General features: G+C 43.8%; 3 protein-coding genes across 8 annotated transcripts; 1 reads left to right on the top strand and 2 right to left on the bottom strand.

Annotated features, from left to right (window-relative positions):
* The first annotated feature begins 1,435 nt into the window (after nucleotides 1-1,435).
* Nucleotides 1,436-9,014, top strand: MILR1 (mast cell immunoglobulin like receptor 1). 2 transcript variants are annotated; one of them, XM_054222040.1, is made up of 9 exons: nucleotides 1,436-1,529; nucleotides 2,346-2,446; nucleotides 2,537-2,581; nucleotides 3,409-3,696; nucleotides 4,025-4,309; nucleotides 4,797-4,910; nucleotides 5,347-5,436; nucleotides 6,518-6,577; nucleotides 6,920-9,014. In XM_054222040.1, exons 2-9 carry the CDS (start codon nucleotides 2,413-2,415, stop codon nucleotides 6,967-6,969), a joined length of 966 nt encoding a protein of 321 aa, XP_054078015.1. In that variant the 5' UTR covers nucleotides 1,436-1,529; nucleotides 2,346-2,412; the 3' UTR covers nucleotides 6,970-9,014. The 2 variants fall into 2 exon arrangements, with proteins under 2 accessions (XP_054078015.1, XP_054078014.1); XM_054222039.1 differs by having other exon boundaries at nucleotides 6,917-9,014.
* Nucleotides 8,674-14,560, bottom strand: POLG2 (DNA polymerase gamma 2, accessory subunit). 4 transcript variants are annotated; one of them, XR_008469446.1, is made up of 8 exons: nucleotides 14,002-14,557; nucleotides 13,445-13,571; nucleotides 13,191-13,296; nucleotides 12,637-12,810; nucleotides 11,446-11,586; nucleotides 10,478-10,558; nucleotides 9,669-9,891; nucleotides 8,674-8,873 (listed from the first exon to the last, which is right to left on the bottom strand). XR_008469446.1 is itself a non-coding variant. In XM_054222035.1 (8 exons), the coding sequence occupies exons 1-8, from the start codon at nucleotides 14,507-14,509 to the stop codon at nucleotides 8,708-8,710; spliced, it is 1,404 nt and encodes a 467-aa protein (XP_054078010.1). In that variant the 5' UTR covers nucleotides 14,510-14,557; the 3' UTR covers nucleotides 8,674-8,707. The 4 variants fall into 4 exon arrangements, 3 of the variants coding, with proteins under 3 accessions (XP_054078010.1, XP_054078011.1, XP_054078012.1); XM_054222035.1 differs by having other exon boundaries at nucleotides 9,791-9,891; XM_054222036.1 differs by lacking the exon at nucleotides 11,446-11,586 and having other exon boundaries at nucleotides 9,791-9,891; nucleotides 14,002-14,560.
* A 2,066-nt stretch (nucleotides 14,561-16,626) lies between these two features.
* On the bottom strand, nucleotides 16,627-24,243 carry DDX5 (DEAD-box helicase 5). Of its 2 annotated transcripts, none has more exons than XM_054222034.1 (13): nucleotides 24,103-24,243; nucleotides 22,422-22,587; nucleotides 22,176-22,272; nucleotides 21,962-22,095; nucleotides 21,777-21,842; nucleotides 21,172-21,313; nucleotides 20,932-21,092; nucleotides 20,590-20,762; nucleotides 20,288-20,398; nucleotides 19,993-20,054; nucleotides 19,853-19,912; nucleotides 18,379-18,603; nucleotides 16,627-17,827 (listed from the first exon to the last, which is right to left on the bottom strand). In XM_054222034.1, exons 1-13 carry the CDS (start codon nucleotides 24,108-24,110, stop codon nucleotides 17,442-17,444), a joined length of 1,791 nt encoding a protein of 596 aa, XP_054078009.1. In that variant the 5' UTR covers nucleotides 24,111-24,243; the 3' UTR covers nucleotides 16,627-17,441. The 2 variants fall into 2 exon arrangements, with proteins under 2 accessions (XP_054078009.1, XP_054078007.1); XM_054222032.1 differs by having other exon boundaries at nucleotides 24,079-24,236.
* Nucleotides 24,244-27,147: the final 2,904 nt, after the last annotated feature.

Genomic DNA, 27,147 nt, shown 5'->3' with positions numbered 1-27,147 from the left:
TTCATCTGAAGTCCCATTTTCTAACCAGGACATATTATTACTCCCCCAGTGGTGATCTAGCAATTGCAGTCTGGATTTTATACAAACTTCATCAGTAAGCCTCAGCTACCAACTTCTACCGTAACGGTTCAAAAATCTTTTTACATAAGAAGTATCTCTATTAATGCTCTGCAAAGCAATTATGAAAGTCGAGAAGCAAACAGGTATTAGAGCAGTTGAAATAGTTAGGCACAACTATTGTAAAGTTAAATGAAACACAGCTCTTCCCTGTAATCCTACATGTATAGTTGAGATGAACGGGATGTGTCAAAGAAAACATATTCCCTCCTATTTCAGCCCCTAAACCCAAATTTCAAGGGGAAAAAACCTCAACAAAACAACCAAAAACCACCAAAACAAGCACTGAGGACACAGATGCACCGAACCGCAGGATCTCCTCCCGAGGTGAGCGCGGGAGCAGGGCTGCTCGGCAGAGTCCAAACCAGCCAAGAAAGGCACGGAGAGCTCTGGAATTGCCCTCCTCCCGTCCCAAACGCAGACCGGTTTTCTGAACCAGCCCCTCGTCCCTCGGCACCCAGGCCGCGTGTCCTGAGGGGACCAACCATGCTGCCTGCGCACACGTTATTTAAAGCTGCTGCCCTCGAGAGATCCTAGTGACAACTAAACTTCTCGTTTTTACGGTCAAAGTCACAGCTCACAATAACTACTCGCTATTACACACCGAATCAGTAAAGCGTTCAGTGCCGGCTCCCCCAGCGGCTCCGCGCAGCAGAGGAGTGGGAGGCGGCTGGCGGGCTCCGTGAGCCCTCCGCAGGCGGCTGCCGGCTGTGTGTGAGGGAACCGGCAGCCTACGGCGCCTCCCACCCGCCCTGCCCGCGCCTCGGGGGAAGGCCCAGGCCCTTTCATCGCCCGCAGCCACCGGCGGGCCGCCGCCAACAACCCAAACCGCCGCCAGCACCGAGGGAGGCGGCCGCGGGCGGCGGGGGCTCCTCGCCACAGCCCTCAGCGGCCTCCCGGCGGCTGCCCCGTGCCGGCCGCCCCCTCCTCCTGACAGGAGGGAGAGACCGCGGCCTCCTTCCACAGCTTTCGGGACACCTCTCCACCTCCATCACCTAGCTGCGAGCGTCTTAAGGCCCTTTTTTTGTGGTTTTCTGACAAAAAAACAGGCTCCCACAACAGGAAGATGCACGAGCGCTCATGGTTCTTCTCCCAACAGCTGCATTTTTACAGTTGCTTCCTGCCAGCTGCAAAAAAAAAAAAAATTCCAGTCTTGTGGTTAGTTGTCAGCATTTCCATAGAAGAAACATTTGTGAGGGTAGGGTGGAGGTTATCTTAAAAGAAATTAAACGAAACAAGCAAAACAAGGAGGAAGGAAGTTACAAAACTGTGAGGAAACAGAGCAGGCCTTGAGAGGGATTTTGCATTATACAGAAGAGGACGGACTCAGGAGGGCCTTGTCTTGTTACCTTCAGAAACTGGAGACAAAGAAGTAAGAAATAAGGCAAAGATCACAACAACGCTTTTAAGTAGTATGTATACTTATATATATGTATACTTACATATAAGTATATGTAAGTAAGTCTGTATAAGTAGTCACTTCTTCACATACAACAGGGCCTAGAGTTCTTCAGAAGGCATTGCCCATGTATAGCTTAAGATCGCATTTACTTCACCCAGAGGATGACAAATAAAGGACGTCTACTTGCTGTAGCGATAATTATGTAGCTTTGTATTACTGATTAGATGACCAAATTAGTCATCAAATTCGTTTCTGCAGTGGTGTTGAACTCAAGTTCCTGATGAGATTTGTACTTTCTAGTACAAGATCTCCCTTCCTCACAGCTTAATAATCGAAGTTCGACCAAAATAGTTCCCTAACAAGCTGGCTAGCTATAAGTATTTATTAGCATCTTAAAACTTCTATAGATTGTTGTTTGGTTTTGGATTTTTTTTTTAAATTACATTGCTGCTAAAAAAAAAACGGTAGCACATATTCCCTAATTCTCAGCCATATGATCACTTGCATTATTTCCAGCAAATGTGTGACTGTTTGATATAAATCAGTGATCTCATTCACTTGTAAAGAGCAGTGCAGGAAAGATTATATACAGTCTTGCATACTGCATGGCAGCACAGTTCCACCACACAGTTTTTCACATGGAAAAACTGCTGATCATGTCAGTTACATCTTAAATAACATTTGGTTGTATCCCAAACTGCTGTTCCTCACTCCACAGCTTTTTCTTCTGACCACTGCTCTGTCTGCCATAGGCTAAATGTAAGTGGAATATTACAAAAGTCTTTACACAAACATCAGTAAAGATCAGCGCTGTTTCCATATTTAGGACTTCCTCAACCCCTAGAGCCACTCCTCGAAGATCTCCACCAGCTGCCCTGCTCAGTGTCAAGAAGATGTTTTTTCTTACAATTCTGCTGTTTTCCTACCGTAAGCCAAGGACATACTTCTTACCTATTACAAATCTTTCTAAACAAGAATCATTGTTTCTTGTCTGAAAGCTTTCTTTTCTTCTCTTAGTTCAAATGTCTCATCAGATTCAGAAAACTACAGCAAATGGCAAAGGTAGGTTCTCTTTTTTTGGCTTCGGGTTATGTGTTGAAATTGACTGTTAACAAAAAAAATAGGGGAGGGATTTAAAAATGTCCAGAAACTTCATGTAAAATTAAATCTTTTGCCCCTGTCTGTGCAGTGAGGCAGTTTACAAGTTTCTTTACAAAGTCAACTGTCTCTTTGCTGACCTGTATGTACAGTCAAAATTGCTTTAAGTTGTTAAAACGTATTTTTTCCCCTCTAAGTGTCATAATTCATGTTAGTCATGACTAGTTTATTACTATTTTCTATGAAAATACAGTACGAGTTTTTATCACAAATTTATTTGTATAATCTCGTAAAAGCAAACTAATTTGATAGACTGTCAAGGCTCCTGCTGCTAGTATTCAAAAGTTCAATTCTGCCTTTTTACATATGGCCACAAATAAAATACTGCTTTTACTTTCAGGTTCACGTACTACCTCTCAACTAGCATATAAGGTTACTTTCTCCTATGATTAACATCCCATTATATTTATGGTTATCTTTTATACTTCTATTATTTTAATTGCTGCTGTAGTTCAAAAGTATTTTTGTTAGTTCATCCGGATACATCAGTTATCTTCGTGTGTACATGCTCTCTTTTGCTTGAAGACATGCATTTTTCATCGTTTGAAGCTGCATACTGATTTTGAAAAATATAAAGTTGTGTTGCCCACTACCAAAGGTGGAAAAAAAATAAAATAATGACCTGTTTCAACAGAAATAAGGATAGCCTGGTCCTCAACATATTTTGGGAAAATTCTGAGTTTGTTGGATGGTAGGTGCAGTGAACTCACTCAGAAGTTTCTTCTTTCCAGAGATGCTGTCCAATCCCAGGCTCATGTCTGTTCAGAGGACTTTGAATGTAGTGATGAACCAGAACGTGAGCCTCTCCTGCCACTCAGACTCTGGATCTCCACCTGTCACATACACATTGTTTAAGCATAATCAGAAGGTATCCACTTTAAACAGGCCAGACTTGACCCCCGCTTTGTTTAACTTGACTATCAACTCTGCCAGTGATGTGGGTGAATACAAATGCAAAGCTGAGAATAAAGCCTCCAGTGACGGGAAATACAGCAACAGTCTCAACTTCACCCTTATAGGTATGTCTGGCTGTATACCTTCTCAGCTCATTTATTTTGGGGGCACATAGCCATGCGATGCATCTGCAGCAGCAGCAGTCATCAGGCTTTTGTTTGCAGCAGGTACTGTTTTGGACCGCAGTGTGCACCTGCCTTGATTGCGGAGCTGAACTTTATGGCAAATCCCTATGATTTCATTAGGAGTCCGCAGTGTGACTCTTGTCTGGCTCACTCAGCCCTCCATCCTCAGTGCCTGTCTCACTTGCCAATGTTGCTGCTTAACTGCGAGCCTTCCTTTGGAGCTCGTCCTGTACTCGGTGATGCAGTCCTTTCAGTTTTCTTTTTACAGAGCCAATTTCCAAACCAGTGCTGAGCTCACCCACCTCTCAAGCAAAGAAAGGCCAGAATGTGACCCTGTCTTGCCTCTCGGAAAACGGCTCTCTTCCTATCACATACGTCTTCTTCAAAGGAAAACAAAACATCTCTCCCCCAGTGAAGATGCACAAGAGGGAAGCAGCTGTGATTTTTCTATATATCAGTTCCTCTAGTGACTTTGGAACCTATAAATGCAGAGCTGGAAATAGCTTTCACAATAATACAAAATACAGCAACAGTTTCAACTTTACAGTAGCAGGTGCGCATGCATGAAAGTTTACCACTGTTGATAAACAGGGACCACACAAAATTCAGAAGGTTGTAACAATGCAAGTTTTTTTAGCCAGAAATTTTGTTCCTGAAACGTAATGGTCAAAATATGATTTTTGACAATACAAAAATAATCAGAGTTTTTAAAATTAATGCAAAAAAGATAGAATTCCATGCAGCCTAGATAGTAGGAGAAGTTGAAGTGACCATGAAGGATGACTTACTTTTACAAGAGACCCCTTGTCCACCTTGGGGAGAGTCTAGTTTCATTTTTCTTTCTGGTCCTATGAAAGGGAGAGTCTGCTGGCACCAGCAAGCTCCCTTCCTTCTGCTGTGGCAGTGCGCACTTTTACATTAACCACAGTTAATCCAAAAGCTGAAAGAAATGCAAAGTCTTGATATTAATTTACAGAAAATACTTAGAATATGAAACAACACTTCATTGCAGAAACACCTTTTTTTTTTCTTTTTGGCAGAAGAGAGAAGCCATTCTCAACCCCTGATAATTTCTCTTGGGCTGATCTTACTACTACTCATAATAGGATTTGCTCTCGCAATTCCGTTTTTCATAATTCCCTCATATAAAGCAAGTGAGTTATTTGAATGTCTGTTTTGTTTTCCTCATTTATGTTGTCAATACATTTTAGTGTTTGAACATCATGTTACATGTAGAGTTATGCTCTTGATATTTTAGGATGTTGCCAAGTCTCCTCTTAGCCAGCATAGGAACCTAACAAGACAATGACAAGGCAAAACCTCTGAGCTATGTTTTCGATGGCAGCTCTGGGATGGGGGAAGCAAAGCAACATGTAATCTAATCTAATACACATAAATATTGGAAGGAATTGGACATCACTGATCTTAGTAAAGAAAGGAAATTCTATTTAAAATGCCCTTAGTTAAGGAGTAGTTTTTATCATGAAAATAAGATCTCCAAGTATTAAAAAAATATCATGGAGCTGTTTATTTCCTTCTAAGAAAAAATGATATATGTTTATAGGCATGTTTTTCTCTTACAATTTACAGAAAAACTTAAGTCTACCAGGTCCTCAACTGGCCTTACTTCACCAGTGAATGCAGAAGACGCTGAAAGCTACGTCATATACACAGAGATTGGTAAGTTCATGTTACTCCCCGTGCAGCCATGAAACTTACTTGTGGGAGTTTGGTTGAAGAACGCTATTATACCATTTGTAGCTGGGATGGGCAAATTTCTTCAGGTACTGCAAAAGCAATGGAAGGGGACTCCTACTACCACTCAGTGAGCAAGCTAACACTCCTACTGACTGTGCCTGGCAGAGGCATTATTTTAAGTCTCTCAGGGTCCATGTTTGGCACTATCTGGCACCCACGCAACCAAAACTGCAACTAGTTAAATGAAGTTCTACACAAAAATCTACTGTAAACAGCAGTAAAATGAAGAATTGCATTCGGCAACTCATGGTGAGGACTGAAATAGCCATAACAGAGGAAAAGAAAATTAAAGATAGTAAGTCGATCAGAGGTGCAATGCCCATTTACTAAGAGACAAAAGTGGGCCACATGCAAGTTGTAGAAAAGTAAAACTTACATAGTTTCTGCATTCTGTTCAAAATTGTTCAGTACAAAATAGTTCTTCATTCCAGGTGTCTTAACTTTAACAAGACTCAAAGTCACTTCAAACTGAAATTATGAAATAATGCCCGACAACAAAACAACTGACCTACATAAAGACATTGTACTACTTCAGTTGCAGAAAACGCACAGTAATGAAGATGTTACATGAAAGCCACCATGCCATTAACTTGTAGTTTTCTACACTTGCATTATATGTGAATGTCAATATTTTCAAGGGAAACCAAAACCCCCAAAACAAACCAACAGCAAAGGTATTATGTTTCCTGTTTCTAAATATCAAAAGGGGGACCATTATCTCAGAACAAATCTGCCCTCCTGTTCCTGTAGGAGACAGGGTGGTAGCAGCTCTGCTGCCTTAGCTCGGTGCTCGCTGCAGCCAGATATCAATCAGCTTTCTACCCACACAGCCTGCAAGGACAGTGACAATAGCTCTGGTGAGGCCCAGGAATGCTAAAGCACGGTAGATTTATATTCAATACGGAATCCTGCTGCTTTGTTTCAAGATTATTAAAAAAAAAAAAAAAAGATCTGGTCAGTCTCTTGTAATTGATTTAATTGCTGTTCATCATCTTCACTCCAGAGCCTGTTACATCAGAAGAATACGTCAACTTTTCTATTATAAGAAGAGAAGATGAAAAAGGTGAAAACCTCAATCTATAATTGTGAAACATCTGATGAGCACAAATACGGTTTTGGGGAATCTTGCTGGGGAGAGGCAGGGTTTAGATACTAGCAGTTACATACTGAAACTGCTTACTTACTACAGAGAAATTAAAATAAGACTTTTTTTAGGGAAAAAAAAAAAAAAAGCCCAAATAAAAAGCTTATCACCATCCTATGACCCAAAAATTCAACAGCTTCATTATGAAACCATGGAGGAGATGTTATTAGCGACCAAATTGCTGATGGTATATTAATTCTTCTTTTGTGTACCTGCACCAAAAAAAGGAATTACGAATTATGTTATTCTGGCTTTTAGCAGAGAAGGCGGCATGCGCTACAGTCTATTCAACAGTCTTCATTGGAGACTAAGTACAAGGTAAAATCTCTTTTGTGATTAACTTAATCATGTATTTTTAAAGAATCTTTCAGTCCTCAGATGTGATACGTACCACTAAATCTGCACAGAAAGAGATGATGTTTAGATACTAGTTTCCTGGCCTTATTATTTTTAGACAGATAATATAGCTCGTTCTCTACTAGCAAGCAAAATCCCAAGTCATAATCTCTAAGGACTTCAACTTAAAAGAAAAAGCAGAACAGATAAAAATTGGAATTAACAAAGACCCAAATAGCAATCCCATTAGACAAACAGCAGCTTGTTGCCCAAATAAAAAACACAATGAAACAAAACAATGCCATCACTGTCAGGTAAGATCCTGCTGGACACAATGTATGTCTGGCGTTACATGCATCTCATGAATAAGCAGAAAGGAATAAATGATGTAAAGCTTTCACACAGACCCAAGTTCCTGTACATTTAACAATTCTCCTGAAATAGAAACTGGATTGTACACAAACATGAGATAATCAAAAGGCTTTAGTCAAGTATTAAAAAAACCAAAAAAACCAACCCAACCGTGTTCCCCTCTTAGGCACATGCTGAGGATCTGTATTTGGCCTCTGTACCTGCTGTTACCAGGCAGCAAGGATGGCAATTTCTCAGTTCAACATTACTTCAGCTCTCAGAGTAGGGATAGGATGCTAAAAGTAACATTTGGGACAGCTAACTCGAAAAAACAAATTCTGCATCTTGCTACAGGCTGTTTCTTACATGTTTCTGGGTTGTTTTAATGTCATTCCATAGCCAGCTTATGTAGAGTTCCACGAGTTCAGGAAGTCACACAGCCACGCTATGTTAGGCTTGCATTGTATCTAGCATTATTACTCCATGCAGCAAGTTATATTATTTAGTGTATAGCAGTTACAAATAACCCATATATAGTTAAATAAGTACCACATTAACAGAAGAAATTTTTAAGGCAAGTTGCTGTGTTTCATGGTATCAGTGACTCTCAGTGGCTGCATACCTCGTTGCATACACCTTAAAGCGCTTTCAGACAGTGACTTAAAAAGCTGTGCACACACAGTACCTCTAGAGATCAGAATCACTCAATTTCATATCTGTACAAACTCTTGTATCTGATTTTGACTACAACACCTAGCTATAGGATAAATATGATCACACATTAGTCCTTTTCCACCGTTTTCTATGTACAGACTTCTTTTGTCTACAAAAGTGCTTGTCAAAAACTGTTTACAATTTATTTCCTCTGTTACTCTTGGTAACATATTTCTGATTTTTATGTTTATCGAGTGCAAGATGAAATAGCTTAAATGTTGAAGAACTGAGGCCATGTGATTAAAATACATTCTACAAACAGACAGTAGAAAGATACTGACATTATTAAAACATTTAAGATTTGAAAGTCTTTTATACAAAATACCATTTTACGGCAGAGACCATAATTGTGTCAGCAATACACAGATGAAAGATGAGTTTTTAGGTTAGAATGGAGTATTTTCAATAAGCTAGTAAAACTGAAGACATGAAAGAAAATATGGTTAACCCTGCTAACGAGGGAGAAGTTTGTCCCTTCCCTCTTTTCAAGGTAACCTGGAAGACCTAGATGGTCTAGATTTGACAGAAAACAGATGCACCGCCAAGTGTTAGTGGAACTATGCAGAGAAACCACTGAGTCCGTGACACCACAGAAGTCACTTCAGGCACAGATGTTTAAGAAATGCCTTTTATTCAATGAATTTAAGTTTACGCATTTTTGGCTGCCGTTACATACTTAATTAAAAAGTCCTTCAGCCTAGAAATGTGCATCATTTCCTTCATGGTTGTGTCTCTGCTTCTCAGCTGGACCACTCCATTCTCTAGGGTGGAATCGGTTATCAAGACGGTGAAGAGAACGCTCATCTCGTCATACCTGCAAAGAAAAGCGCACAACTGTTACTGCTTTTGGTGTACAACGAACTCAGATATGTACAAATGACTGTAAGCTGTAAATATTTATTCTGCTATGCTGCACTAAGTTCCATGTGAAGACACCAGTGTTCTTGTTGCCGTTCATTGCCTTCCTGATTACATTTCTTTAAATTATTTAGTTACTTTAGTACATAAAAAGAATGTTATTTAGTGACCTATTACAAGAATATTTTTGTAGAAGCAGAATATACCTTTTTTTTGTTATTTAATAGCAAGACTTACTTTGAAGACTACTGTATATGAACAGTCGTATTTATTTTCTCTTGGGGAAAAAATACTCATCAATACGATCAAGGTCCATTGACATGAGCAGTGGTGTGCTCAAAATTCACTCCTGATCAACAAATCACCTATGAAACCTTCAAATGGAACAGCAGGTTTTATCTGCATAAATAATTCCAATCACATACGCTAATAGTAATGGTTCCAGACTTGGAAGAAGTTTTAAGTTCAGGACTAGATGCAGTGTGCTATTTGAAATAGTACTTAAGAATGAAACCCAGAACCAGCCCAGATGCACGAATGGGGGGTGAGGGTGGGAAACACTTCTGCGAGCTTATGACTCATCTTAAGAAATTTATTTTCAATAGGAGAGTCTCTAACAGGCACTTCACAGTTCCAGAGAAACAACAATAACATGTGAAAAGCTTATACTTCACTTAATTTTAAAAATGAACTGACTTTGCTCTTTGTAATAAAACTAATTGAATCCAAGTTTATAGTTCGGGATACATGCCTTCAGTCATGTGGTTACTGCACTCGATGACTTCTTACTGAAAACAGGCATATTTTCGCTAGTCCACAGAAAGTCATCTTTCACCTTCATAGTTTAATTTACAAAAGACTGTTTCTCCTTACTTTGTATAAAGCTGTTCCAGAGATACCTGCACGGTTTCAAGATAACCCGGCCATACAGAAATTCTGTTTTCTGACAGTTCATTGAACAATCCTTGACAAACCTGTGTTTATTTAAAAACAAGATTTAAAAGACAGACTTTCAGGGTTTGAAATCCTTTACAAAGAAACCATTAAAACTCCACTGTGTGGTATTAGCATTCCTAGCTGGTGTTCATTTTCTGGCTGAAAGAATCTCAAAAGTAGAAAGCAGCTTGGCAATTAGATCTCCATTTCTATTTAAAAACATTCCAGTGTAATTTTCCTCCCTTCTGTGAGGGCTGACTTAATAACTGGCTTAAATAAAAACTTTTAAAAAATCCTTCCGAAGATGTGACCCATGCGTTAAAATAATCCCGAAAGATTAAGTTGAGAGGGGTTTTTTTTATTTATTTTCCTTAATTTTGTATGGAACAAATATGAACTCTATTAACAGTACTGAAAGCAGTGTGCTAACGCAAGGAAGGCACCTACTACCCACCCTCTGCAGCGCGCTCCTTCGGCTACAACTCACGAGCTGCATAGCGGAAGCACAGAGAAATCCCTGCAACCATGAATCTTTGAATCAAAGCAGCAGCATGATTTTCCCCAATGAAAACAGGTTACATGGAAAGTCAATGCTCAAAGTTAAAATACTTTCTTACAACATACCTGTCTCAGCTCCGTTGTTGGACCTTTTCCTACATCCAAGGCCACTTTAAGAGGTGCTAAACAAGGATGAAGCTTAAGTACCTAATAATTTTACAAAAAGCAACAGATTACCAAATGCATTTAGTGTGAAATTCTAAACAGAACTAGGAAATACTAAATTTTTTCACTGAAATTAAGGTTCTAAACATGCCAAACATTTCTCATAGCACAAAATCCTGAATTAGAAGCAAGCTGTATTTTATATACCGAGCACACATGCCAGCTTGGTTAGCATGGCAGAAATTAGTCCATTTTGGCCGAGCCCCAGAAAAGAGCTGAAGTTTTGTTAGCAGAGCTCCATCATCTTTAACGAAGCCAGAGTGATCAGAGACAGCCCAGCAGACAGTTACCAATCTACTGCCTGTTCTTGAAGACCAAATGGCTGTTTGATTAACAAGTGCTGTCTGAAAACGAGCACTCTTAACTCCAGGAAACCAGGGTAAAAGTGGAAATAATGATGGTCCTTGGGAAATGCCCTCCTACCACCCGTGACCCACTTTTTCTACTCTTCTCAGAAACCTTCAAATGCCGCTGGAAGAGAGAAACTCCTCTTTCCCACCAACAGTAGCTACGTTCCAATTCCTCTTAACTCCTTCATCACTTGCACGGCAAGAGCCTACGTCTCATCAGAGAGGAGGTAAAACAGGAAAGGTGACCTCAGAATGAGAGAAAAATTGCCTATGCAGGTGAAAAGGGCGGCAGAGGCAGTCCCACGGGGCCAGCCTGTTGCGACCAGTGAGAAGTGTTCTGTCTGCACCTCTGGGGGAAGGGAACAGAGGATGGAAATGTGGAAAAGGGAGGTATTTCCACGCTTGAATTTACCACGTTGTCTGTGGGGTTTGTACTTAGACCTGCCTTGTCTGCCCTGCCTTGGCCCTGACATGACCTTCCATCATCCATTCTTCCCGACGCTTTCTACAGGAAGTTACCTTTCTCTGTGAATTTTTCTTTTTTGTTAATGGATTCTCAGCTAGCTGTAGAGAATCAAAGAGGTACGCTAACGCTCCTCGGTCCAGATTTCCACTCACAGAGAGAACATGAGGAACAACATTCTTCCTTCCATCTCGACCCTGAAGAGAAAAAAAACAACCACACAGGGATACCTCAACTACTGTCTCAAAGGGCCTTTTAAATGTATGAGACATTGAGCTCAAGCACCCTTATTACATTTTAAATACGTTCAGACTTACATTTTTAAAAGTTACCAGCAACCTTAAAAGCATAACAGTAACTAGCTAAGACTGTAACACTGGGAAAGCGGATCGGAACAGGATGGAATTATTTTCCTCTCCTGCCTCTCTAATCATAAATTCAAATCTATGGCAAATACACTCAGAACTCTGCGTTTTCTTTTGGACGTCTGGAAATTACTTTCCAGTGACCACAGGGATCTGTCCCCACGTTCTGAGAAATCACTATGTAACCCACAGTTTTGTAGGTTACGTTACAGTCTTCTGCCTCCCATAGAGAAATAAGCTGCAAAACCAGGAAAAGCAGACAGGACTGTCCCAGGGAGGAGAAAGTTGCAATTTACTGGTAAAATACCAAGTTACTCTCGTTTTAACTGTTCAGCCTGACTTTTCAAACATTGCCATTCACTAGAAGTTTGTCCCTCTCCAGCATATTCACTCGAAAGGTTTCCCACTGGTGCATTCCCCCTTCCAAGCGTGGTAACTTCTATAACGCCATTTACAGTGTTCATAATTCACTCATCCACATATACTTCTACATATACGGAACTGGACAAGCTAGCAAAAGAAAAAACATTTACAGGTTCTTTTTGATGCGAATTTAACACTGCAAAACACAGACTGAGTTTGTCTCGACACCTACTCACAGATACAGGTAAAGGCTACACAACTGACAACAGCTGTCTTGTCAAAATAGCTCATTTCTAACTTAGAAGAATTAACTCCTTGCAAAAAAAACCCCAAAACAAACCCAAAACATTATTTTATCTGCTTTTGAAAATGAAGGTCTGACTGTAGAGTATCAGTGATACCGTTTTTACAACAAAAGAAGAAAAAGATAGTCATAGGCTAAGCAGTTGGACCATCAAAGAAACCATTTCGCTCACATGTTATCTTTATCAAAAAACTTTTTAATATAGTAAAGCTTACAAGTAATTTTGAACTATCCCCTGGATACATCTGTAACAGTTCAGTATCACCAAGGTTCTTCAAAGTTTCTATTGTTTCTGTGCCCCAAGGAAAGCTGTAATGTAAATTAAATCCTCTTCTTCCTTCTTCATCCTGAAAGTCACTGCTGCTGAAGTTAGACGGGCCTACTGCAAACTGAAAATTAAACATGTAAGAGGTGATCACTACTGTGCATGCTGTATTAACTACAAAAAAACAAGTCTGTAATGCAACATGAAGTCTGTGATTTTCAGCAAAAGATTTTTATAAATTGCAGCCCAAATCTCTGTTGTTTTACAGCATTTTGATCTCAAATCACTTTCAAACACAAACCATTTGCCTTTCTGCAAGTCATGTTATAAACTACTTAACAGGTCCGTCATAAACTAAAGTAGTTTTTCCACTTCTCACAAGAAACACGCGCATTTCAGTGACAAGAACTGGCTAGCAATATAAACCATAAAACCGATCAAGGTGTCTGTTCCCCCCCCCTTTGAGATGTAACAGCGCAGACAACATTTCCCATGGGCTGTTACCTTTCTCCACCATTGGAGTCTCTGGCGTAACCAGTAATCGAGCCACTGTCCTGCAGTTCTGGGAGAGCTAAACCATGCAAGCAAAGACGTGGTCCTTTCGCCTATTCTTTAAACAATAGCAAGGTCAGCAAGTTAACTCCTTCAAAAATAACAGGGAAAAAGCAAGAGACAGTATTCAAAAATAATTCAAAAGTGAAACAAATGCAAACAGTTGGTTTACATATGGAAAGGGATTAATCCCTCTATTACTCTACCTGACAGGGGTTTTGCTGTGGTGTTCACTTTCTGGAATAGAGTGAAAGCATACTCCAACTTGAGCGAGGCCACAAGGCAGCCTTTTGTTCACCAATTCTAAGCAGCTAGCATATTGCGCCAAAGCACCTGTCAAAAGACAAATCGCTAATTCTAGTAGTCACAGGAAAAATTTTATTCTTTTAATTCTACTGAGAATTAATGCAATACATGTGTTGTTTGTATGTGCAGTCCCACTAGCATTAATGTTTTTCAAAGATTAGCTCAGCAGCCTGTAGCCCGATTCCTCCAGGTACTTTTGACACTGCAATTTTAACGTGCCTTTCCCCTAATTACACGGGACAGCATCCGATGTGCACTTCAGCATGAGCTGCTCAGGCTCTTGAAAAGCACACAGGCTCTCAGCACGCAGATTAAACTTTCCCAGCGCCCCAACACCAACTGGAAAATTCCCTTAAACGCAGCTGCTTCGCCCCCATCGAGAAAAACGCGAGCGGGCCCCCAGCGCTCGGAGAGACCCGCCTCAGCCCGCGGCGACGGGCTCGGGCTCGGGACGTACCGGGGAGCAGGCTCTCGCGAAGCACCCCCGCGCTCCCCAGCAGCTCTTCCAGAGAAGGACCGCCGGGCTCTCGGCTGCAGCCCCCGCCCCGCAGGGCTTCGCGCAGCGTCTCCGAGCGCAGCAGCCGGAGCCCCTGCCCGGCCGGCGCAGCGCCGGCGGCGGGCGGGCCGTGGAGCGGGGCATCCACCGCCAGCACTTGTTCTCGGAAAGCCAGAGCCGAGTCCCACCACTGGGACGCCAGGTTGCCCCGCAGCGCGGCGCCCAGCGGCCCGAAGCCCGGGTGGCAGCCGCTGAGGTAGTCCCGCCAGGCCAGCGCCGGCCGCGGCTCCGCGCCGCCGCGCAGGAAGTGCCGCCGCCAGCACACCTCCAGCAGCTCCTCCCCGCCCGCCGCCGCCGCGTAGGGCCGCGACGGGGACCCGGCCTCCACCCCCTCCGACACTCGAGCAGCGGGCGACCCCCAGGGAGCGCGGCCGCACCACCGTCCCCCTTGGCGGCAGCCCAGCGCCATCTTCCTCGCCTCCCCCCGCCTCGTGGGGGGGGGAATCACGGACAGGGCGGTCACTGCGCACGCGCCGCGTGCCCTCAGGGGCGAGCGGACAGACGGCGGCCGCGCACGCGCGCTGCCACTCCGCCGCCGCGGCGCTTCCCGCCGCCGCCCCCCCTTCCTTCTCTCCAGGGGCGGCCGCTCCCCTGCGCACGACGGGGGCTCTTCCTCCGCCGGAATTTCGTGTCCTTCCGCCCAGCCCCGGCAGCCGGGACCCCGGCCGAGGCGGCAGCGTCTGGCTTTCCCCGTTCGGACGCGGCAGCCCCGAGCGCCCCGACGCGGGGACGAGTCTGTGGGCTGGGGGGAGGAGCGGGGGTGTGCGAGGACCCTACCCTTCCCCATCGTGGGAACAGCTGCACGGGAGGATTTCTAGGGGAAGAGCCCACACGGATCCCCTCGGAGCAGCCACGCCTTGGTTTGCGCGGTGCGAAGCCGCGTAGAGCAGAGTTCAAGTAACGCGTCGCCGCGCGGCGGGCGGGGGCCCAAGGCCGCATCTGAGCAGTGGAAATTTCCACATAGGCTTAATCACGGGTTTGTACCAGCGCCAGAAGGTGGAGCTGGAAAGGGGAACCATCTCGCGAGCTGGCCGTCGTGGGTCGTTGTTTGTCCAAGTCCCAACACGCCGCAGTGAGCTCGGGCTCGGCTCTTCACTGCGCGGCCCCGAGGGACTGGCCGAGAACGGGAGACGAGGCTCCGCCGGCCGCGGGCCCAGCTGCAGGAGTGGGGCGAGGTACAGCTGGCGGACTTGCCACGAGCTCGATTTTATCAGAGTGTCTCTGGTAAAATTATCGTTATTTAGTAGAGCTCGTTTTTCATCATTTTATGTGCAAATGTGGAGAGCCCACCTTACCCCGAGCAAGACGCTCTGCCCTCAGGGAACACCTCCCCCGTGATGAAGGCAAAAAAATTCAAGGCATAGTCCCATTTTTCAAGTTGTGCCTTACTGATGCACTCCAGTAACCCTTATCACTAAAAGCAAGACAGAACTTTTGAGACTATTACTTCAGCTTCTAAAGGTAGCAAATTTGGACACAAAATTACATTAATTTTGTGTACAAGAATCCACAGTCTTAAAAAATCTGTACTAAGTGTCACAAGGTACATCTCTTCCCATGATTTCCTGATTAAGTTTCCAAAGCACGTTTTCACCAGTATGACTTGTAAACACTTATCTGGGTTTCACGTTTTCTAAAGGGAGAAAGGCAGCATTTGTTCTCTGCATCACTTAGAAAAAGGCCCCAGTCTGCCAATGTTAATTCACAAGCTAGAAGTTTTCTACCTATACTTTTTTTAGTATAGTTTTTGAACAAAACCAAGCTTTCCACACCTTTTGTTTCAGGCAACTGACCTGGAAACTCTGATATACGACATGTTAATTGCTAAGATAAATAACAATCTACTTCCTTGTCTTCAGCACTGAGCAAGGGGAGTGTTACAAAGCCAATTAAAAATATTTCCACGTTGCCAACTGCAGACTCAAGTGTGGTAGTATTTCAGGACCTCAGCTGAAGTTCTCATAACAAGAGTACTGCCAACTGATAGAATTCCACAGAAAAGGCAAAAATACGTAATTAAGAGGCAGGTTAGGCTGTGGTTAAGAACATCACAAGCTGAGCCTCAACAGGAAAACGATCACCAAGGGCTACGCACAGACTAGCCAAAAGGTCTGACACGTAAAAGAAACACTGACTTGGGTTCCAACTAACCTAGATAGAATCTTGCTTTGATTCTTGCAGACAGAACCTTGAACACATTCAGCTGTTAGTTAAGCATTGTTAAACTTGAAACTAATCATTGTTACTGATAAACAAGCAGGTAAGGAACTGAAAGTCAGTATTAACTGGAATTTTGATATACTGTACTTGAAAGCGTGAAGTACTTTAACCCCAGGATCACGTATTATTCCCGCTATGCTCCTACTCAAGGAAAGTGCTGTTGCTTCGCTCAGCATGGGCGGTGTTTTGAGATTGAAGTCATTTGCATGTCTTGGGAAAAAAAAAAAAATCCATGAAGCATGTTCATGGATCAACAGCGCACATCCCTCCCCACACTTCCGTAAAGAAATCACTGCTCAATACCAGTTTAAGTATAATTTGAAGTTTTAATACTAAGATCTTCCCATTTCTCTGAAGCTCATAGTACGCCCGCATGCTAACTCACAAGGCCTGACAGCTGCAGATACATTGCACTCAAGCCTAGTCTGCACATATGCTCGTGTGAAGGCAACAGTTACGGTGCTGCAAAAGCTTCCTACGCTCGTAGCAGCTCGTTAGCAACACCACTGCAGAGTTTGGTTAGCAAGACTTTTTTAGCTATACCATTACTCTGGCAGATCTTTTCCAAAAACTGGCCCTAGGCTAGTGAGACAAGGAAGAGTACTGTTTCCAAGTTACGTAGAAGCCAGCTTTAGTCTTCTTCCCCATCGAAGCAGAGCCTGCCATGCTAAGCAATCTAGCCCAATCAAGGCAAGGCTGTTTTTTGTATAAGCTTAAATGTTTAATCAGACACAGTTGAGAAACCTTTCTAGAATTTAATATAAAAACATTTGACATTCCATTAATGTAAAGTTGTGCACATGTTGAGAAAATTGCCATCTGAAAGAAAATTCGGTCTTCAAATATCTTTATTGGAAGGCCATGCACTGCCTTCTGTTACTGTATTTCAAATCACTGTACATTTACTTTGAAAACACTGTCTGCATTTTCTAGTACAAAAAACTAAAAATTGTTTCAGGAATGTAGAGAAATATTCAACTTAAATAGCGAAAAAGTGCACCATAATTACTGCTGCACTGCAGTCATTTCTGCATTTCCCATTTCTTAAATAACTATCCTGTTTTGATAACACACAATATAAAGAGCAATTATGAAAAACTGAGACATTTAAATACACTAAGTTATTGAGAATAACTTGTCGGCATTGGGTAACCTATCATAGGAGCAGCACCAGTAGCGGGATACGCATACTGCTGTTGGTTCATGCCATTGTGCATATTTGCAATATTACTTCCATACTGCTGCTCATAGCCATTCTGGTAAGCTCCTGCAGCAGGGTTACCAGCCCTGAAGCCAGCCTGCATGCCTGCGGCTGCAAAGCCATTTCCAAAAGGTGTTCCATTACTGAAACTCTGGGCACTGTAAGCCCCGTTTTGAGTTTTTGCTCCAAAGTCTCTCTTTCCTAGTGCACCATAGGTTCTCTCAAAGTTCTCCCTCTCTCTAAAACTACTAAATCCACCCCTTTTGCCCGCAGAATATCTGTCACGTCGATCACCTCGGGAACGACCTATTAAAAAAAGACAGGACATAGTTATATATATCAACGGCTGCATTTTACATACCTCCAAGTGAGTTCACCTAGTAAGAGGAAAGTCTTTCCCTTTCTGCCCCAGCAAGGCCAATCTGCTACAGAAGCCTTCCAGTTGGTAACTGGACTCTAGTTACACAAAGACTATTTTGATCGAGAAAGCTAACTGGTGAGGAGAGTCATATACTCTCCCCAGTAACACGAGTGGTGGCAGCAAGGCAAACAGTCACTTTCATCCACCTTTCCTAGCCAGATGAGAAGGCCACAAAACTGCGCTCTGAAGTGTGCCATTTCAGAGCAAATACATAATCTTTGGCCAGCACTAGCCATAGCTGCACCACAGCATGAGTGTGGAGCATTCAGTGGGAAGGGGTATTGGTTTTTGTTATCGTTGTTAATAAATACCTTTCCAGGTCACCATAACTGGTTGCTAAACCACCTTCATTTTGGTGAGAGGCTGGAGGTGGAACTTGAGTTACCATTTTGTTCCGAGAGGAAAGCTACACACTGTGGTCAAGAATAGTACTTACCTGAACCTCTGTCTTCAATCAACTGAAGCAATTTGGGGTTGATGGCTTGATTAGCCTCCCGAAGCACAGAGATGAGGTCATTTACTTGCTTAATATTGTTAGGAGTAAAGAATGTGTATGCTGTGCCTGTTTTGGTACTGCGGGCAGTTCGTCCAATTCGGTGGATATAGTCCTCTGAGGAGTTAGGGTAGTCATAATTGATGACAAATTTCACATCTTCCACATCTGTAAAGTGTTGCAGTGTGGCAAAAAGCAAGGTACAAAGTTTTGCACACCACAACAGCCAAATCGAAGATAAACATTAGACAATAGTATACTTTAAAAGAAATAATGGCTGCAAAGAACAGTGTTAGAATTATCCATTTCTGCATGAGTATTGTGGAAGAGTTATGCACACTCCGTCTGTTCCCGTCTCATCACCCACCCTGTGATCCAAAACCTTACCATAAAGGAGTATGCATTTGCTTGTCATTCCCAACTCAAGAGTCCCCTTTACAAATCATCAAGTGACATCTGAATGCTTCTTGCAGTAGGGCCACTAAAGCTCACAGCAGCCTCTTCATGTGCTCATTTGAGGACCTTAGAGTAAAAACATACAAGGTCCTTCACATACACACTCATTAGAAGCTCAAAAAAAAAGGGGCCACACTGCTCGTCTTGCCAAGACCTTTGAACCGCAGCTGCAAGAAAAACATACCTGTCCCCCCAAAGTCACCAAGTTGTTTTTATGCACTGTGTCTCGTCTAGGCAAGCGCTTCCAAGAAGCCAGGGTTCACTTGAGAATGTGTCTCTCTCTGGCAGGTCTCGACATGACGACTATGTATAGGTGGAGGAACTTCGACTTTCAAAGGCATTTGAAAAGCCATTGCTTTCCTGCCCCACTTGCTAAAGTGAGAGGTGGACTTTTTCTCAGATTTCATGTGCCAGTACTCACCAATTTGTACAAGGCTTAGTACATTTTAGAGCTGCTCTCTCCATTTCATGGTTGAAAAAAAATTTCATTGAACATTGAAGTTTGTAATTATTTTCTTCGACATTTCAGCAAACTCACTGAAATTCAAAGACCCACAGATCACAGCAGACAGTATGCACAAAACTAACAGTACTGCACCATGGCAAATCATGCAAAGCATGGAGAGGAGAGAAATACCAGGGCAAAGTGAACTGTGAATGAAACTGCTTATTTCATGAGAGAACAGTTTATGGGGTAGTAGTTTAAAGGACGATCTTTGCCTTTTGAAGATTACTGGCACACAATGCTCTCAGCTTTCACCTCTCTATTTGACTGGAAGCAGCCAGCCGATCACTTCCACTAGTCCTCCATCCCCCTCGAGTCCTCCGATTGTCATGCCTAGGCCTTGCCACAAAGACTGCACCTTTATGTGAAGAAAACTTAGAAAAATGCAGAGGTTAAAGAAAGCAATAGACTTTCTTTAAATTGCTTTGGGCAACTGCCATTACGAGTTGTACTAACCTAGACCTCTGGATGCAACATCTGTAGCAATCAGGATTGGTGCTTTTCCATGTTTGAATTCTGTAACACAAGAAACTCATCAGTTTCTTCACTGAAGTAACACAGATCATACAACTTGCAGAAATTGCTGAAATACTCACCATTTAGAACCCAGTCCCTCTCCTGCTGACTTTTATCACCATGAATACCCATTGCTGGCCACCTGAAAATACAGAAATTGACTGATCTCAGAACATTCTGCAAGTAGTTTCATTAATCAAAAACAGAGCTACTGGCAGTGTGCCAATAGCTTAGTTAGCGTTAACGTTTCAACCAACACCTGGTGTCACTGTATCTGACAGCTTTGGCACCATAGTTAAGTGGTCACTCACAAAGAATCAAGAACAATCTCAGACTATTGGGGTGGCGTGCTGAAGTTCAAGCTATTAGACTCACCCATCTCTCCTCATCTTCCTGGTAAGATCATCACACCGTCTTTTGGTTTCCACAAACACAATTGTTTTATTTTCCTTTTCACTCATTATTTCTTCCATCAAACGAATAAGCCTATCATGAAGAAGATGATGATTAGAGCTAGGATTCATTTGTACTGTTCAAGCTTAGTTTTAACAGCCTGATTTTTTTAAAAAAATAATTTTTAGTGGTCTCAGACTGACATCAAAAACCCATCAAGGCAAATTCATTACACAGTTCATCAGCCAAAACCATTAAAAAACGCTTTGCCCCCACTGACTTACTTGTCATCTTTCTCTACATCATGACACACATCCACAATCTGAAGAATGTTGTGGTTTGCACTTAGTTCTAACGCACCAATGTTGATGTGTACATATTCTTTCAAGAAGTCTTCGGCCAGCTGCCTGACTTCCTTTGGCCATGTAGCACTCCACATCAGAGTTTGCCTGTCAGGCTAGAGAAGGAGACTAGGTCAGTACAAGATCAACATATAGTCAAATGCCCAACCAAAAAAAACCTACCCAGACAAGGCTGAAAGAGTTAATTGCACTACCTTTGCTTTAATAAGTGTAGTGGCATTTGTTTCTGACATAGTGACAAATGCCTTAACCATCTATACTCACTCTTATCTGATCCACAATTTTTCTGATCTGAGGTTCAAAACCCATGTCAAGCATCCTGTCAGCTTCATCAAGGACAAGGTAAGTACACCTCCTGAGGTTGGTCTTTCCAGCTTCTAAGAAGTCTATGAGTCTTCCAGGTGTAGCAATGCAGATTTCCACACCTAAAAAACAAGTAGTAAAGTCAGCTTGAAGTAGTTTTCACATTGCCTCTTACAGAGGTGCATCAAGGCTTATCTGTACCTCTTTCCAAGTCACGAATTTGTGGTCCCTTTGGAGCACCTCCATAAATACATGTAGACTTCAAACGGCATGCTCTGCTATATTCAGCGGCAACCTGCTGCACTTGTTGAGCCAGTTCACGAGTTGGTGCCAGCACAAGACACTAGAAGTGAGATGCCCAGCTTTTAGTATTTGAAGCTTCTAGTCTGACACTAGTTTTAAATGGAAAGGCTATCATATAGCAATTACTTATATTAATTACTTCAGTGCCAGAATGACTAAAGTGGATTTAAGTAGCCCAAACCAGCAAACTAAATTACCTAGCATCTCAAGTTACCACCAAACAGTGACCTATGTTGTATGCTAAGATACCTGAAAGTCACTAGCTTCCAGGGGATAGCAATTTCCAAAATGGGACATCCAGCCCTGTTCTGTACAATTTTAAGGACAATCCAGTCAGAGCTTATGGAATGTTCCTGGGAAACTACCAAAGCATGGAACCACTTTAGTCATATAGAGAAACACAATACAGCTATGCACGCTTATAAGCATGGAGAATTGGACTGTAAAAAAATAAAATCACATTCCCTAGAAATTAAGATCTCTCTTCATTTAGGAATACTCACAATAGGTCCATCTCCTCGCTCCAGGAATGGCTGATGATTTATATGCACAATAGCAGGCAACAAGTACTGTTTGGAAGAAAGAAGAGTCTCATTACAGTCTCTTCCCAGAAGCATTTGGCCTGCACTAAGCCAGGCCATACTTTCACTTCTGAAATCCAGCAGTATTCCAGGTTATCAAAACTTACAGACAGTGTTTTCCCTGATCCAGTCTGTGCCACTCCAACCATATCCAATCCACTCAAAGCAACAGGCCAACCTTGTGCTTGAATAGCAGTTGGTTCAGTGAAGTTCTGCCTCTGAATTACTTCCATAACATTTGCTTGAAGAAAAAAAGAAATTTAATAACTTGCACTCTGTCTTAAGCCTGGAAGAATGACCAGTACACTAGTCTCCACTTACCAGGAAAATTAGCTTCATAGAAATTTATGATCGGTTTTGGACAGTTATGGCCCCTAACTGTGACTTCTTTGCTTGCTCTGTACTGTTCAACTTCTTGCTGCAAGATTAAAAAACCCATTATTGGAAATAAGCTTTGATAGCAAAGTTATCTTTTAAGTTACCTTATCCATGTCTCTTGGGCCCCATGACCCTCAGCATGTTTGCACTTATTTGTTTACTTTTGCACGAGTTGGATAAAGTACATACCACAGTACGTCTAACTACATCAGGATGTTCTTGATAGAAGTTCTTCTCAAATTTGGGCAGCTCATCTAAATTCCATTTCTTTTTTGTAAGTTTTTCCCCAGGGTTTCCAAATTTCTTCCCAGAGAGAGGTCCACCTCTACTTCCTCCAAAACGGGGGGCTCCAAACCTAGAGAAAATCATAATATAGAATCAAAGAGAAACATTCCAGTCCTCTTATACAACTTAACCACCATCTTTGCAGTCCAGCCTGTAACCTTACAATTCAGATTCATGAACCCCATCTACAGGATACTGAAACTTCAAAACACATACTTAAATTGCAGATGCCACAATCTGCCTAGCTACAACTCATATTCAGAAGCTAAGGAAACACGTGTCTCTGCAGCTGAAATTGAACAGCCTGTTAACAAGTTACAACACAGGCAAAGGGCATTAAAACCTTTGTATTGCCCCATGATCAAAATGGTTTCCCACCCAAGTGACACTCCCATTGTGTGTCAGCCTACACAAAGTGGGCAGGAGCAGTTACAAAACCTTGGGATAACTTTCCTATAAACCGTTTTCTTGTATCCCAAAAGATAAGACTTCCCTCAATAACGATGTTTTACAAGGCCATGCATTTTGTGTTAGCGTTTTAGGTGAGGTCCCTCCGTTCAGAAAAGGCTCATCTCCAAAGCCTGTCCCGGCAGCCCTTAGGCGCTAAGCCCTGCACCGAGCACCGCTAAACTGGCTCCGAGCGTGGGGCTCCCTCCCGCGCCCCGATTGCTCCCCAGTTTGGGGCGGGCGGGCGCTGGAGCGATCCTTCACGGCACAACACAGCGCTCCCAGAGGGGACCTGGCTGAGCGGCCGCTGCTTCCTGCCAGCGCTGTTTCCTTTGTCTCTCATTTCTGTCTACGCCACATTTTCCAGCCGCTGCCATTTTAGAGTCTGAGCTGGGCGGGGGGAGGAGAAGGAGGAGGAACAAAGGCAGCAGCCGGCATTTTGATTTCCCCTCAGTCACCGCATGGCGGGGCCGGCCATTAACATCCGCTTACACAACACAAAGCGGGAGCCGGCCGGCTTCTGCCAGCAACAGCCAGAGCCGCCGTCTCCTGCGAGGGGGAAGGGAGGAAGAGGGAACCGCCCTACCGAAAGCTCCCCAAGGCTTCGCCATCGACGAAGCGCCCGGCCAACCCACTGACCCACAAACCTCCACCAGCCCGCCGCTCCCCAGCCCACCCCCACTGACGGGGGAGGGGGGGAGGAATCGAGCTCTGGGTGGACCATCCGTCCTCGGGTGGGGTATGGGGGGAGTCCCTTCCCCCCCGCACCCCACCCCCCCCAAAAAAAACCCACCCGCACCCCTCTTAAGGGGTCACACGCCCGCGGGGGCTGCGCTGAGGCGGATGGACCTAGCCCCATCCCGGGCTGTGCAGCCGCCCACGCACAATGGCCGCCCTCGCCGGCGCCAGGAGCTCCTAACGCCAGCTCCCCTCCCCCGGCCTCCCCTCACCGAGCTCCGGAGACCTCGAGCCGGTAAGCGCTGAGGAGAAGGGCTCCAGGGCCCAACCCTCGCCACTCGCCGCCATTTTAAACGGCTGAGAAAACAACCCCACAGTCGGTCTACAGAGTCCGGACGCTGGCGGCGGCTAGCGCCGGCCGGGCCCCCGGACTCACCCTCTATCCCTGTCGCTGGAATACCCGGGCATGGTGATGGTGGCGGTGGGCGAGACGATCCCGGTCACTTAAAGTGGGTGGCGAAAGGTTGGGCAGGATCCGTCGCCGTTGGTGGGGGCCACTGAATGTAGAGCGCCTCGCCGCCCGGATGCCGGTTATATAAGGGGGGCCGCGGGGGCTGCCGGGAACCGGCTGCTGACGCAGGCACAGACCCGCCCCTTCTCTTATGTAAGCGGCCCGAGACGGCCGGAGACCCCGCCCCCTCGCGCGTGGGCGGGGCCGCCGCGCGGCCGACTGACCGGCTTCTGGCTGGCGGGCGGAAGTGCCTCCCCTCCCCGGGGCGTGGCCTCCGCTGACGTCACCGTCCGCAGCGCCCCGCCCGCAGGGCCCCGCGCGCCCGCCGCCCACTCAAGGAAGGGCGCGAGCGGCCGCGCATGCGCGGAGCGGGGTTGGGGGGCTCGCGGCCTGGAGGCGCCGGCCCGACCCCCGGTGAGGCTTCTCCCGCTGCGAGGCCGCGGATCCCCCCCGGCCTGCGGGGATCGGGGATTATATCACTTACAGCGGCCTGAACTGCTTGTGGAAAGTCTCCTGCAAGCGCTCCGGCAGATAAAGCTCAAGTCGAGGTGCCGCGTCTTAACTAATACCTGGTAATTCGAAGAAGTGGTAGATGCAGCCACACTCCTCACTAGTGTATCGAGACTACAGGAGTTCAGATGTGCAGATCGTCACAGGTTGGACACGGATAATCATCATAGCAGACACATGATTAAATGCTACTTCGAGCGGCGCTTTTTAAACAGTTACCCATTGCCTGGACACTTCCATAACTATTAAATACATGTGATGAGAAACAGACTATTTTTATCTTTTCCAATTCCAGAAGACGACTAGAAGAGCAATTCAAAGGTCACAAGAAGTGCACCGGTGCACTGAAGGCCAGGGCTGCTTAGAAAGCATGTGTATAATAAACATGAAGTACCTGAAGCAGGTACCGCGTTGCCTATTTGCCCTGCTGCGTCAGCTTAAGGAAGAACTTGAATGTTTTGCGACCTGAGGCTTTGAGCGCACACAGGAAAAGGTGAAGCTTGAAGCGTAACCGGGAGCAGCCATATTGCCACACCACCTGTTTCAGGCAGTGGCCGATGCAAATGAAAACAACATAAGGAAGAAGTGTTGTAACAGCACTCTCCGTTTATATCCTCCCACCTTCTCTCAATCCGTGCTTTAAGGCTTTTCTGAGACAAAAATAGCATAACTAGTTGATGGCCATTTCTTCCCATTTTTGTTCTATTTATGCTCTTAGCTTCTGAGATACCATGACAATGTGTTTCACAGTTTAATTGTTCGCTACCTGAAAAACATTTCCTTTTGTTTTCAACACATTGCCTGCTAAGAACAAGAGGCACGAAACAAAATGGGTTATTAGAAATAGTGAGTAATAATTTTCTATTTATTTATACCCTTTGTGGACATTAATCTTTTCCAAGCCACCTCCTTTGTAAACCAAAGCTGCAGTCCATCTAATTCTCCTTTAAATACAATTCCACACTTCTGATTATCCTTGCCATTTTCTCTTTATTGTCAAGAAATGCATACAATATTCAAGACCTGAGCCCCATACAGATTGACACAGTGAAAGCATCAAGATGTTTTTGATCTGTTGTGGATTATTTCCTAATGATTTTTTTCCTTTGTTTTTTTTGATTGTTGCTAAGAATGGAGCAAGGTTTTCAAGGAATAGTACTAGATGTTTCCATGATCTCTTCCTCAAAAGTAACACCTAAATTAGGCCTATCTTTGATTATGAATAGACACAGCTATTCCCACCCTGAGCAATCTGGACTACCACCTTGATTGATCACTTTTTCTTACTATTAAGTTGTTCTTCAGTAGCACTTCAATTTGACTGGGTTCCTTAATACTATACCCTGCAAATTTCTAATAAGGGATTCTCCACAATTTTTTTCAGTAGGAATTAACTGATTTAATACAGCTCATTAAAGATTTTTCTCCCAAAATACTCTTTTTAACGCTCTGTACCTCCTGACCCTATAGGCTTCCCGCTTCTGGTAAGTCTGAAAAAATTTTTTGCAAGGGCTATGAAAATAGCAAATTGTCTGATCTTTTCTTGTTCTTGCCCATTACATTTAACTTAACACAGCTTATTTTGAATTTTTTTGTTTGTATATAACTTAGTGGTTCCTGTTACAGTGCTGTTCAAGCTTGCTAAGGTTTAAAAGAATTGAAAACACTAAACACAAAACCTCATCTCTCTCGCCTGCACGCATTTAGTCTGCAAGTAATTCCTCCTTTTGATTTCCGCTCTGAAAAAAACTTCCTCGTTTTTGTGTTCCACCCCTTTAAGTTAAATGTTATTTATTTTCCTGTTCTTTTCTTACTTTGGGCCAACGTATGCAAAGAAAATCAACATGCCTTTGCGGAGCTGTGTATGTATCAAACTGAAATCCATGTTCTAGTATTAATTTTGATAGCACTGATGTGCATTTGCTTCTATGCACAAAAGCCCTTGTATGTTTATTGAAGTGGTTACGTGTGTTTGGATTATGTATCTAAAATTACATCTGTAGACTGTTAGAGCAAACATTCTCATTAATGTTTACTTGTTGCCAGTCATTATTCTTACAGCCTAATTGGGATCTCAGCTGCTTCTGTCATGCTCCAGGAATTCAGGGAAAGCGGCACCATTATTTCTAGTTTTGCATGACTTGATGCAACATAGAAATCCCAGAATTCCTAAGAAGCATAGAGTACTGTGGCTCAGTAAGGAAAGGAATACACTTTCACCATCCAGTGTCTCCAAAAAACCTGTAAGCAGGCAGCTAATAATACTGGAAGTTTCACAAGACAAAACCTTCTGGATTTTTTAATAAAGGTTCCAGCATTCCTATCCTGCACAGCAGCCGCCGCGTTACCCCGCCTTTCCCAAGCAGACCTATGTCCGTTCACCACAGCGCCGTTAATGTAAACACCGCCTCAGGCTAGGCCTGTAAGGTCAAGTGCTAGAACCTTCCCCGCCCCACCCGCCCCGCCGAGGCCAGCCCCCTCCCC

This window comes from Rissa tridactyla, chromosome 15, assembly GCF_028500815.1.
Source record: "Rissa tridactyla isolate bRisTri1 chromosome 15, bRisTri1.patW.cur.20221130, whole genome shotgun sequence".
Taxonomy (NCBI): domain Eukaryota; kingdom Metazoa; phylum Chordata; class Aves; order Charadriiformes; family Laridae; genus Rissa; species Rissa tridactyla.
The sequence above is the reverse complement of the archived record's forward strand: the minus strand, read 5'-3'. Positions and strand labels throughout refer to the sequence as shown.

What these genes read in the sequence shown, in the direction of transcription:
- POLG2 (XM_054222035.1), bottom strand. Translation starts at nt 14,509, where the DNA reads ATGGCGCTGGGCTGCCGCCAAGGGGGACGGTGGTGCGGCCGCGCTCCC. An exon ending in TCGCGAGAGCCTGCTCCCCG is followed by an intron (nt 13,572 to 14,001) that starts GTACGTCCCGAG and finishes GTCTTTTGACAG; the next exon opens with GTGCTTTGGCGCAATATGCT. An exon ending in GGGATAGTTCAAAATTACTT is followed by an intron (nt 11,587 to 12,636) that starts GTAAGCTTTACT and finishes TTTTCTCTTCAG; the next exon opens with GGTCGAGATGGAAGGAAGAA.
- MILR1 (XM_054222039.1), top strand. Translation starts at nt 2,413, where the DNA reads ATGTTTTTTCTTACAATTCTGCTGTTTTCCTACC. An exon ending in AACTACAGCAAATGGCAAAG is followed by an intron (nt 2,582 to 3,408) that starts GTAGGTTCTCTT and finishes TCTTCTTTCCAG; the next exon opens with AGATGCTGTCCAATCCCAGG. An exon ending in TTTCAACTTTACAGTAGCAG is followed by an intron (nt 4,310 to 4,796) that starts GTGCGCATGCAT and finishes TCTTTTTGGCAG; the next exon opens with AAGAGAGAAGCCATTCTCAA.
- DDX5 (XM_054222032.1), bottom strand. Translation starts at nt 24,110, where the DNA reads ATGCCCGGGTATTCCAGCGACAGGGATAGAGG. An exon ending in CTATGAAGCTAATTTTCCTG is followed by an intron (nt 22,096 to 22,175) that starts GTAAGTGGAGAC and finishes TTTTTCTTCAAG; the next exon opens with CAAATGTTATGGAAGTAATT. An exon ending in GAGGGACTGGGTTCTAAATG is followed by an intron (nt 19,913 to 19,992) that starts GTGAGTATTTCA and finishes CTTGTGTTACAG; the next exon opens with AATTCAAACATGGAAAAGCA.